General features: G+C 40.0%; 1 protein-coding gene across 1 annotated transcript in view; it reads right to left on the reverse strand.

The window, feature by feature from the left end:
* The window catches only part of HERC2 (HECT and RLD domain containing E3 ubiquitin protein ligase 2), a 238172-nt gene that overhangs the window by 188580 nt on the left and 36911 nt on the right, over positions 1–12681 (reverse strand). The window contains exons 4-5 of the mRNA XM_061135706.1: positions 6421–6558; positions 1799–2018 (exon numbers count right to left, since the gene is read on the reverse strand). Of these exons, the coding sequence (XP_060991689.1) occupies positions 1799–2018; positions 6421–6558 (358 nt within the window). The remainder of the gene's footprint in view (positions 1–1798; positions 2019–6420; positions 6559–12681) is intronic.

A 12681-nucleotide genomic window follows, 5' to 3' on the forward strand; every position in this document is an offset into this window, starting at 1 on the left:
TTATTTAAAATGGGCAAGATATGATCTCCCCAAGACACAATATCAAGTCAAGTTAGCAGTGAAAAATGTGAGGACCCAACAGAGGCAGCTGGTATGCACAAGTCTATAAATCCTGACTAGAATGGAACATGTGCCCAGGGAGCTCTAAGGAAACACAAACAAGTGAAATTAGCGGCTGCCTCCTACGAGGCAACTGGGTGTCTGGAAGACAGGAATAAGGAGATTTATACTGAATAAGAACTGTAACCTTAAAAGATAAAGATGTATAGTAAGACATGTGGTCTTTAAAACAATAAATACACAGACAAAGTCAATTCAGATGAGGTGGGAGGAGCACCCCACACAGGGAACCCTTTAAGAAATACATTCCAGGAGAAGCATGAATCTAGGGCTCTCCTGAGCCAATCGTGACCTTATCCATGGAAAAAGAGCCCAGCAGTCCTAAAGTGGCATGGTTTAAGAACTGCTAAATCTTCAACAAGTGGCTCTCTATTTTATAGATATTTAAGCAAACAGAAATAGAACCGTTTGGACACACCCCCATCTACACCGATCAACTATCCAACCCAGAGCTAGTTCTGTGAAAAAGGTAAAACTCACTACTATCCAAATAGGTTGAGAAATTAGGAAATCTATAAATATTTAGGAAATAACACTATATATCTAACAAAATGGCTATAGTAAATAAGTGACAACACCAAAAGCTGACAAGGATAGAAAAAAACAACCACTCACACTTGGCTGATGAGAATGTAAAACTGTACAGTTATTCTGCACATAGTATGAAAATGCCTTACAAACCCAAACCTAAGACCCAGCAACTGCACTCTAAGTTATTTATCCCAGAGAAACTGAAACTTATGTTCACAGAAAAACCTGTAGAAAATATTCACAGCAACTTTATTCAAAATACTCTAAAATTATAAACAACTGAGATACCTTCAAAAGGTGAGTGGTTAAAAAAATACGGTACACCTATACACGGAATCCTATTCAACAATGACGACACACGCATATACCTGGAAGAATCTCAAAGGAATAATACTGAGTGAAAAAGCCAACCTCATAAAGTTACATAACAGACATGAAAACAGCTATAAAAAAGGGTCCTTATCCTATACCCTGCCTGGGGCGGTTCTGACAGAAATCTACACCTGTAATAAAATCCCCTGGAAACACACACACACAGGACTGAGAGCGCCTAAAATGGGAAACATGAGTAACACAGGTAAAATGTATCCAAGTCAATATCCTAACTGTGATTCTGCCTTACAATTTCCACCTGGCTAACCCGGGGGAACCTGGGCGAAGGGTATAAGGAATCTCTCTGTATCATTTCTTACAACTACAAGTGAGTCCATAAAAGCACCTCTTATAATAAAAGAATGAGCAAATCACATTAAGAAGAAAAAAATGAAGCATCTAAACTAGTTAAGCACTACTGCAATATGATAATTTCCTATCCAATACCAAAATTAAACATAAAGAATATAATGTTCAGATCAGATTTTCAATTCTTGACATGCTGATCTAAACTTCTGACCGGTTTCTACTGCTACTGACAGAAAAGTGTCTTTAATGGGACAGATTACAGCATGGCCTGATACTTCATAAGCAAACTGGGAAAGCCATTCACCAAATTATATAAAACATACAAAAAGGGAAAGCAAGAATAAAATTTCAGAAAAAGAAAAAACAGACTACATTTTAAGTCTTAATTAAACTTTCCTTATTAAACAAACCAGACTGAGTTTTACATTTAGCTGTTATCAAGATACTTTCTTAATTATATTATTACCTTTTTTTGTCCGCAGGAGGCAAAGAAATGTTGCTGCTTTTCCACTTAACTTTGACATTCTCCTGGAAAACAGTTCTATTCAAGGCAATGAAATATCGTTCCAAAACAATGAGCCTCTGCTTGAGTCTCAGAGCTGAAAGGGTGGTGGTCGCTGACTGGATGGCCAGAGCTTGCTGCTCTTTAACCAACACAGAAAGACACTCCTTCAATTCATTCACATCTAGAAAACAACATAAAATATCCAACCTCTGAATATCATAGGCACAGTTTGTTTTCAGGTTGACAGGTAGTAAGAACAGTAACACGAGTGCTTAGTATGTGCCACAAGTGATTTTAAGCACTTAGCGCGCATGAGGTAATCCTCACAGGCACCACAGAGAGGCGGTGCTGGGAGGGCGTCCTGTGGAGGAGGCAGCTCAGCTCCCAGCCCCTGCCCAACGTCCCCCAGACGCCCTTCTGTAAACACAGGATCAGGTAAACACAGTTTTTAACACAACACTATGAAGTCAATGCTTATGAGCAATACATTTCCTAGACAGAAAGAAAAACCATATTCAGTATTTATGTTATGAAACCAAATTCATAATGAAAATGATGTTTCAATAAATTGCCCAGCTTACAATACTCTTGAAAGTTGATATATTTACTGGAATATTTCAGAGGAAGATGAAATTAACTAGTCAGAATGTGCTACGGATACGGGGTATTTCATTATACTATTCCTTCTACTGTGTATGTTTGAAATTTTCCACACTTTAGGACTTTTTTTAAGGTACCTAGAAGAAAGTTACATGAATGAAAATAATTAAAAGGAGTCTTACCTAGCGATTAATCATAAAGCTACCTAAACTTGAACTATAAACTAAGTTACCTTCCACCAACCCCTTATAACACTACGTACCCAGTGGTGACCAAAGGGGGGGGGGGGGTGGCTGTTCTTTTTGTTCTGTCTCTGATACTGATTAGTTATAAGGCTAAACCAATCAACACCCTGGTAGCTTTATATCCCAAGAGACAACAGCCACATACCTAGTGAATGTCCCTATATGGAAGACACTTACTTCTCAGCTACCCATGACCTCAACATGTTTTTCCCATGAGAAAGGAGATCACAGAAGGCATCAGATGGACACACCTCACCTCTCTTTAGGGCTGCCACCAGGACAAAGCTTCTCTCACCACGCACAGGCACTATGGCACAAAGACAGATATTCAGAAACCAGAGGCTGGATTCGAAGTGTGGAAAGCTTCACTAGCTGAAACAGCTAACCACTACAAAATCTAGACCAAAAATACTTTAAAAATATATACATCTTTTAAACTCCACACTAGGCTCAAGATGAAGTAGAAAGATTTATACGTGAGGTACCATCCCTAGCCGTCACAGGCATCCTTGCAGAATCACTGTTGGCCCACCACTGAGAGACGCCTGATTCCTTGTGGACACACAGGAGACATCACTGAAACAGCACTGCCAAGGACAGCTCATCAGAATTTCTCCCAGAGGTCAGGTCTAACAAAAGGCACCTTCCACAACAGTCACTGCATTTTCTACCAGGAAGTGATGACATCTCTCATCTGCCTCGCTACCAAGCCCAGAGATAACTGTGAAGCAGAGAGAGCACACATGCTCTTGAGCGTCTACCTGCTCTCCTTCCTGACTGTCCTACATCTGCTTGCCCTGTCCAACTCCTAAGGCTAAGAAATCAGTCGGGTTTTGCAGGACACTTTGAAAGAAGTTGGTGAGTGTTTACCTACAAGACAGAGAAATAAATCATGAGGCCATGCAGGGAGCCAGCAGAACTCCAGTCCCCTCCTGACATTAACAAAGTACAGCACCTTCTTGCTCTGTCAGAATGCTGTCACAGAAAGCCAATGAAGTAGCCTCAGGATATAACCTGAAGATGCCTGTGTTTCAACAGAAAGTTACTTACCACACCACGAACGAGGAAGATCTCAAAATTAATTTTCAAAAGACAATCAATAGATGGAAAAACCAAGATGACAGAGACATTATAATACTCTGAGAAAGATTTTAAAGAAGCCACAGATTAAAAATGCCTCAAAAACCAAAAACACACTTGAAGCATATGAAAAAATAGAAAACCTAAGTCAAAAAGAAATGTCTATTAAAAAAAAAAAAACCAAATGGAAATTTTGGAACCAAAATAAAAAGTTCAGTGAAAGGGCTCAACAGTAGAATGAAAAAAAAAAAATTAAAAGCTAGAAGTTGCCTGATCTGAATAAAGACCAAAAATACACTGCAAAAAATAAAACCACACTGAACTAAAACTATGCTAGAAGGATTCACCAGCACATTACATGAAGCAGCAAAAAGGCTCAGTGAACTCAAAGACAGGGCACTGTAATTCACCTAATCAGAGCAACAAAAAGAAAAAAGAATGAAAAACATGTGAAAATAGCTATAGCTTAAGGGGTATATGGCACAACATCAAGCAGACTAACATTTGCAGGGCCCCAGAAGGAGAAGAGGCGGAGAAAGACGCGGAGAAGTGACCTGACGTAACACGGGTACAAACCTGCCGAACTGGGGAAGGAAGCAGACACTGAAATCTAGGAGGTCCAGGCAGTCTATACTTAAAATGGGTAACCGACAAGGGCCTACTGTAGGTAATGGCACGTGGGACCTACTCAGTGTTATGTGGCAGCCTGGATAGCAGGAGGGGAGTCTGAGGGAGAATGGATACATGTGCATGTATGACTCAGTCCCTCTGCTTATATATAAGTATATATGTTTATATATATAAATTTTATATATATATTTTATATATTGATATATATTATATATATTTATTTATATATTTTTATATATATCAATATATATAAAATAGCTAGGAACAAATCTAAGGAGGCAAAAGAACTGTAGTTAAAAAACTGCAAGACACTGATAAAGGAAACTGACAACGTAAGACACATAGTGCTCATATAACCAAAGAATTAATATTATTTAAATGACCATACTACCCATCTACAGATTCAATGCAACTCCTATCAAAATTTCAATGACATTTTTCAAAGAACTAGAACAAATAATCCTAAAATTTGTACAGAAATATAAAAACAATCTCAAATAGTTAAAATATTTTTGAGATAGAACAAAGCTAGAGGTATCATGCTCCCTCATTTTAAACTATAAGACTTATATGAAAGACCTGAAACCATGAAACTTCTAGAAGAACAAGGCAATATGCTCTTTGACACTGGTCCTAGCAATATCTTTCTGGATATGTTTCCTCAGGCAAGGGAAACAAAAGCAAAAATAAACTAATGGGACTACATCAAACAAAAAAGCTTCTGCACAGTGAAGAAAACTATCAACAAAATGATAAAGCTGCCTACTGAATAGATGATATTTACAAACAGTATATCCAATAAGGATTAACGTACAAAAACTCATTCAACATTAAAACAAAAAAACCAACTCAATTAAAAAATGGGCAGAGAAAACCACAATTCTAAAAGACACATGCACCCCAATGTTTGTTGCGGCACTATTTACAATAGCCAGGACATGGAAGCAACCTATGAATGAATAAAGAAGTACATACGTGCAATGGTACATATATACAATGGAATATCACTCAGCCATAACAAGGAACAAATATGACTCAGTTGAACTGAGGTGGATGAACCTAGAGCCTATTATACAGAGTGAAGTAAGTCAGGAAGAGAAAAACAAGTATCATGTATTAACCTTGGACAGTAAGGAGATCAAACCAGTCAATCCAAAAGGAAATCAACCCTGAATATTCACTGGAAGGACTGATGCTGAAGCTCCAATACTTTGGCCCCCTGATGCAAACAGCTGATTCATTGGAAAAGACTCTTATGCTGGGAAGGATTGAAAGCAGGAGAAGGGGACAACAGAGGATGAGATGGTTGGATGGCAACCATCTTAAATGAGGTAACTAGACTAGTCAACGGAGAGGGCAATGGCACCCCACTCCAGTCCTCTTGGCTGGAAAATCCCATGGACGGAGGAGCCTGCTAGGCTGCAGTCCATGAGGTCGCAAAGAGTCAGACATGACTGAGCGACTTCACTTTCACTTTTCACTTGAGGAAATGGCAAGCCACTCCAGTGTTCTTGCCTGGAGAATCCCAGGGATGGGGTCGCACAGAGTCAGACACGACTGAAGTGACTTAGCAGCAGTAGCAGTAGACTAGTCAAAATCCTAAAAACAGAAAGTGATTTCCAAGGTAAGAAAGGGAAGTTTCAGTTTGGGAAGATAAAGAGGCTCTGGAAATGGATGGTATACAACAGTGTGACTCTATTTAATGTCACTGAATGGTTCTCTTAAAAGTGACTGAAATGGTAAAATGTATGTTATACACAGTCTGCTAAAATATAAACTTGGAGGAGGAAATGCCAACCCAATCCAGTACTCTTGCCAGGAAAATCCCATGGACAGAGGAGCCTGGTGGGCTACAGTCCACACAGTGGCAAAGAGTCAGACACACCAAGTGACTGAGCACACTACTAAACATATAGAAATTTAAGTTTAATTTTTAAAAATCCCATGACAAAAATAATCTACTCTATCTAGAAAACGAATGCCAAACCGTTCATATCAAAGAACGAGAAGCTCAGAAGACCATCGTACCTGGTTGCTTGCCCCATACCCAGCTCTCTAGGATTGACTTGGCCCGATACACAGGTGCAGGAGTTTCTTCCTCTTCTTTTTTCTCTCTGTCATTCAGATCTTCTTTCTTTGTTCCAATCTGAGTATCAACACCGTCGTCTGGAAAAATTTTTATAAATTTAAGTATACAAATTGCTTTTTAAAATGTAACATAACACTTGCCAAGTCTCTTTGCAAATTTTCACCCAAAAAATGGAAAAGTTAAGTTGCAACACACATCATTAGCTGACCATTTGACAATTGGGAAGAAAAAATTACATGACTCATCAACATAACAAACAGTGTGATTTAAGAAGTAATGAATGGCCGGCCCAGTGACTCCATTAATTTGAAAAATCAAAATATCACTCAAACTGTTCTTTGACGTATGTCTTCCAAGATATTCCATCATTTTCCTACTATATTTCTCAACTAAAAAACTTAGTCTTTGTATTAACATTAATTGTTTTTATCCAGTGATTCCCAATTGCAGTGTGTCCACAAGGCAAGGAGGGCATGGAATGGGAATATGATTGAAAAATCATCTTCAACTCTATACAGTGCCCTACCCCACACCAACTGAGAACCAATGTTACACAGGGCCACTACCACTGAAATAATAATTCAGGAATGCTGCAATACAGAAGTAAATGGAGTACCACAACTTTAGGCCACTGACAAGTTGGCCTAAGAAAAACTGTTATGAAACTCCTTACTTAGCAAGTTAAGAGAGAACTAATATTAACCTTGAAGTGTAAATGTATCCTATCCTAGAAGACCGCTACTAAATGAACCATTTTCTAAATAATAGAAACTATTTTCTAAATAATAATTAGAAATAGACACTTGGCCCTTGAACAACATGTGCAGTCAAAAATCCGCAGCTCTTCCGTATCCAGCAATTCAAACCACCGATCACGCAGTACCATAGTACTTACTACTGAAAAAAAATCTGCTCATATGCTGACCTGCATAGTTCAAACTTGTGTTGTTAGTTAGCATCCACTATTACATCTAAATCTGTGAAAAAAGAGTGTATCATATCACAAAAAGTAAAGAGTATCTAAAACCAACAAGGGATAAAAGAAACTCCGACATTCAATAAGAAAAATATCAGCACCCCAATGTTCATCGTAGCACTGTTTATAATAGCCAGGACATGGAAGCAACCTAGATGCCCATCACCAGATGAATGGATAAGGAAGCTGTGGTACATATACACCATGGAATATTACTCAGCCGTTAAAAAGAATTCATTTGAATCAGTTCTGATGAGATGGATGAAACTGGAGCCCATTATACAGAGTGAAGTAAGCCAGAAAGATAAAGAACATTACAGCATACTAACACATATATATGGAATTTAGAAAGATGGTAACGATAACCCTATATGCAAAACAGAAAAAGAGACACAGAAGTACAGAACAGGCTTTTGAACTTTGTGGGAGAAGGTGAGGGTGGGATGTTTCGAAAGAACAGCATGTATATTATCTATGGTGAAACAGATCACCAGCCCAGGTGGGATGCATGAGACAAGTGCTCAGGCCTGGTGCACTGGGAAGACCCAGAGGAATCGGGTGGAGAGGGAGGTGGGAGGGGGGATCGGGATGGGGAATACATGTAACTCCATGGCTGATTCATGTCAATGTATGACAAAACCCACTGAAATGTTGTGAAGTAATTAGCCTCCAACTGATAAAAAATAAAAAGAAAAAAAAAAAAAGAAAAATATCAGATGTCCAACAGAAGCAATGCCAAAAAGCTAACGCCATGAAAAGATACTAAATTCATGCTTACAAAAAATATAACTTAAAACAATGAAATATTACTTTACACTCAGCAAGATCACAACTGTTCAGTTCAGTTCAGTTGCTCAGTCGTGTCCGACTCTTTGCGACGCCATGAATCGCAGCACACCAGGCCCCTCTGTCCATCACCAACTCCCAGAGTTTACTCAAACTCATGTCCATCGAGTCAGTGATGCCATCCAGCCATCTCATCCTCTGTCATCCCCTTCTCCTCCTGCCCCCAATCCCTCCCAGCATCAGGGTCTTTTCCAATGAGTCAACTCTTCACATGAGGTGGCCTAAGTATTGGAGTTTTAGCTTTAGCATCAATCCTTCCAGTGAACACCCAGGACTGATCTCCTTTTGGATGGACTGGTTGGATCTCCTTGTAGTCCAAGTGACTCTCAAGAGTCTTCTACAACACCACAGTTCAAAAGCATCAGTTTTTTGGCACTCAGCTTTCTTCACAGTCCAACTCTCACATCTATACATGACCACTGGAAAAACCATAGCCTTGACTAGACAGACCATTGTTGGCAAAGTAATGTCTCTGCTTTTTAATATGCTATCTAGGTTGGTCATAAGTTTCCTTCCAAGGAGTAAGCATCTTTTGATTTCATGGCTGCAATCACCATCTGCAGTGATTTTGGAGCCGAAAAAAATAAAGTCTGACACTGTTTCCACTGTTTCCCAATCTATTTCCCATGAACACTGTTAGAAAGCTAAAATAAAAGCTCCAAGGCAGGACCTTCTATTCCTTTTCCAGCTGGTTTTGCTCTCTGTATCCCAAGGGCCTAGAACAACGGATGCCAGGGAATAAGCCCTCGATGATGAGTCCAATAACTAAGTAATGCCAAGTGTCAGGAGAAACGTGGAGCTGGAGGCACAAATCTTCAGACACCGCTGTGGGAGAGTCGAGCCCACAGCCCACCTGGAGAGCAATCTAGCACACGGAAGGTCCAGCAGTCGCCTCCGGGCACTGTGCCCACAGAGCTCTCACACAGGCCTGTGACCGGGGGAACTTGGAAACAAACGCTCACAGCAATCTCAGGCACTCCAGACATAACTTATAATGTGTGAACACTATACACTAGTTACACTAGTATGTTTTAAATACTAGTGTACTTAAAATAAAAACATAAAAACAAATGCATTAGACAGAAAAACACTTAAAAATATGGATTTGGAAACAGTGTGTCAGGAACTGACAAGTATAATTAACTCAACGTTCTGCCCCTGAGGCCAAAGAAAAAGCCCTTGTCACAGTATACTACTTATGTCCCATTCTCTCAACATCATGCCATAGCTATGGTTAATGGTACCTCTATTATTTACAGAAATATCAAGGGAATCCCTGGCAGTTCAGTGGTTGGGACTCTGCACTCTCACTGTCAAGGGTTTGGGTTCAGTTCCTAGTCAGGGAATGAGATCCTGCAAGCCACGCAACGTGGCCCAAAAGAAAAAGGAAAAAAACAAAAAAAATCCAACAAAACATAGATTATTTTTGTAATGTAACTAAAGAGCCTCTTGATGAGGTGAAAGAGGAGAGTGAAAAAGCTGACTTAAAATTCAACATTCAAAAAACTAAGATCATGGCATCCAGTCTCATCACTTCCATGGCAAATAGATGGGGAAAAAATGGAAACAGTAACAGACTATTTTCTTGGGCTCCAAAATCACTGCTGACAGTGACTGCAGCCATGAAATTAAAGCTGCTTCTTCCTTGGAAGAAAAGCTATGACAAACCTAGACAGCATATTAAAAAGCACAGACATTACTTTGCCAAAAAGGTCCATACAGTCAAAGCTATTGTGTTTCCAGTAGTCATGTATTATGGACGTGAGAGTTGGACCATAAAGAAGGCTGAGAGCCTAAGAATTGATACTTTTGAACTGTTGTATTAAAGAAGACTCTTGAGAGGCCCCTCGACTGCAAGGAGATCAAACCAATCAATACTAAAGGAAATCAACCCTGAATAGGCACTGAAAGGACTGACACTAATGCTGAAGCTCCAACACTTTGGCCACCTGATGCCAAGAGCTGACTCATTAGAAAAGACCCTGAAAGGGAGAAGGGGACGACAGAGGAAGAGATGGCTGGATGGCATCACCGACTCAGCGGACATGAGTTTGAGCAAAGTTCCGGGAGGTGGTGGAGGACAGGGAAGCCTGGCGTGCTGCAGTCCATGGGGTCGCAGTGTCAGAGAGGACTGAGCGGCAGCAACAACTTAAAAACAACGTTCCAATATCCAAAAAAGGCAGGTAAGAGAAACAGAAACAGAAAACAAACAGTAAGATGACAAGTCTTTAGATAGAATCTAAACATATCATGAATTATACTATAAATGACCTAAACACAAAAGATGGACTGTCCCAATGGATTTTCTAAAAATGACCCAACTACATGCAATCTCTACAAAACTCACTTAGAATATACAAATATAAGGAGATTAAAAGTAAATGAATGGAAAGATACAGATACCAAACAATACTAATCAAAAGAAAGTTGAAATGACTATTTTAATATCACATAAAACGGATGCCAGAGAAAAGAAAATTACTGGAGATAAAGAGGAACATAACATAATAATAAATCAGTAAATTCACCAAAGAAAACATAACAAGCTTACATGTGTATGAAATCAAAATAAAGCCCCAAAACATACAAAACAAGAACTAAAAAGAAAAATGGACAAATCCACAATTATGTTAGACATACCAATACTACCCTGTCAGTAACAAAACAAGCAGAGAGAAACCCAGCACTGATAAGGAATTGAAAATCATAAGCATAAACCAAACAGATGTGATCAACACTTTATACAACAAGGCATCCAACAAGAGTAGAACACGCCTTCTTTCTGAAGTATACGTTGAATATTCACCAAGACAGACCACATTTCAAAAAGGCAGGACTTAAGAAGGGGCACAAAAGTGAAACAGCACAAGGAAAGTGAAAATAAGCTGAAGTGTGCAATACAGAGTGCCTGGCCATACAGCAGAGCGTTATTCTTTTTAATCCTTACAGAACGATTTTTCCAGCAGGCAGGCTTCTGTCTCCTGCTCACAGATGCAGAAGACACTGCGTCTCACAGTACAGTTCAGGCAAAGAGCTTGGGCTAGAATGCAGTGGAGGCCGTAACTGCTAGGCCCTACTCACCCACAGGGTCTGCCTACAAGGCTGGGGGCAAACTCCAGCCTGAAGCGGGCTTATGTATGGTCTGAAAGCTTAGAAAAGATTTCACATTCTTAAATGGTTGAAAAGTAATCAAAAGAATGTTTTCTAATGAAAACATTATAAAAACTTCACATTTCAACGTTTGCTGAGTTTTGTGTATGGCTGCTTTGGCACCACTGCAGGGTCCCAAAAGTGGGTCCCCCGGCCCTTTAGAGAAAGTCTGCCAACCTCTGATGCAAACCTCATTATAAACATTACAAGTAAAAAAGAACACAAAATGCTCATATAACATCAGCAATATAATCTTCCATCACCAGGAAGCAGACAAGAAGCACCAGTTTTACTCTCAGGAGCATAAACAAGAACATTTACAATAGCAAAAGCAGGAGGAAGTCACTTGAGGATACAAAAACCACCAAGGAGAGCTCCACAACCAGCTCTGAGACAACAGGTTAAGCATGTCATCTCTTCTCTCCATTAACATAGGGCTCAAAGTTTACATCAAGCAAACAAACAGAACAGAACTGCTATGGAACACACACACCCCACAGATTACGGAAAGATGGGGACAGGGGAGTCGGGGAGCTGACCCTCCTAAGGCTCCAGGGTAACACCCTGCAGGGGAAGAGCAGGTTTCAGGAGATGAAACGAGGACTGGAAGACTCTAACACTCTCCTGTTCTAGCACAGTAAGATTTTTCACAACCACCCGAAGAGATTTCCTCTCAAAGCGCTGTCAGAAGGTGCTAGGTGTAGGACCTACAGAAAGAGGAGTTCTTGTTTAGTCACTATGCTTGAGGTCCAGGGTAAGCAGCAGGCTAGAGGTACAGGCAGCCCCTCTGTGCAGGTCTCCCCACACAGGCAGGGGCCACAGCTAGAGCAGCACTCCTAAAACAGCCCAGGGCCACCATCAGAGCCTCCTGCTGCTCAAAAGAAGTTCAACTGTGTTTTATTTTCACTTTAATCACTACCTTGAAGAAAGCTTGTTCACTAATACAGGCTTCTCAATTAAAAAAAAAAGAAAAAGATTCTAATTAAAAAAAAAAAAAAACAACTATAGGTATCTAAGAACATTCCCCTTCATGGATCACAACCTTGTCGTTGTGAAGGGGCTTGCATAACACAATGACTCTATGACCGAAACCATGCCAGGTCACCCCAGACAGACAGGTCACAGGGAAGGGTTCTGACGAAACACAGCCCACTGGGGGAGGAAATGGCAACCCACTCCAGTAATCTTGCCTGGAGAACTCCACGGAGAACATGAAAAGGCTTTTAAA

Source organism: Dama dama, chromosome 33, assembly GCF_033118175.1.
Source record: "Dama dama isolate Ldn47 chromosome 33, ASM3311817v1, whole genome shotgun sequence".
Taxonomy (NCBI): Eukaryota; Metazoa; Chordata; class Mammalia; order Artiodactyla; family Cervidae; genus Dama; species Dama dama.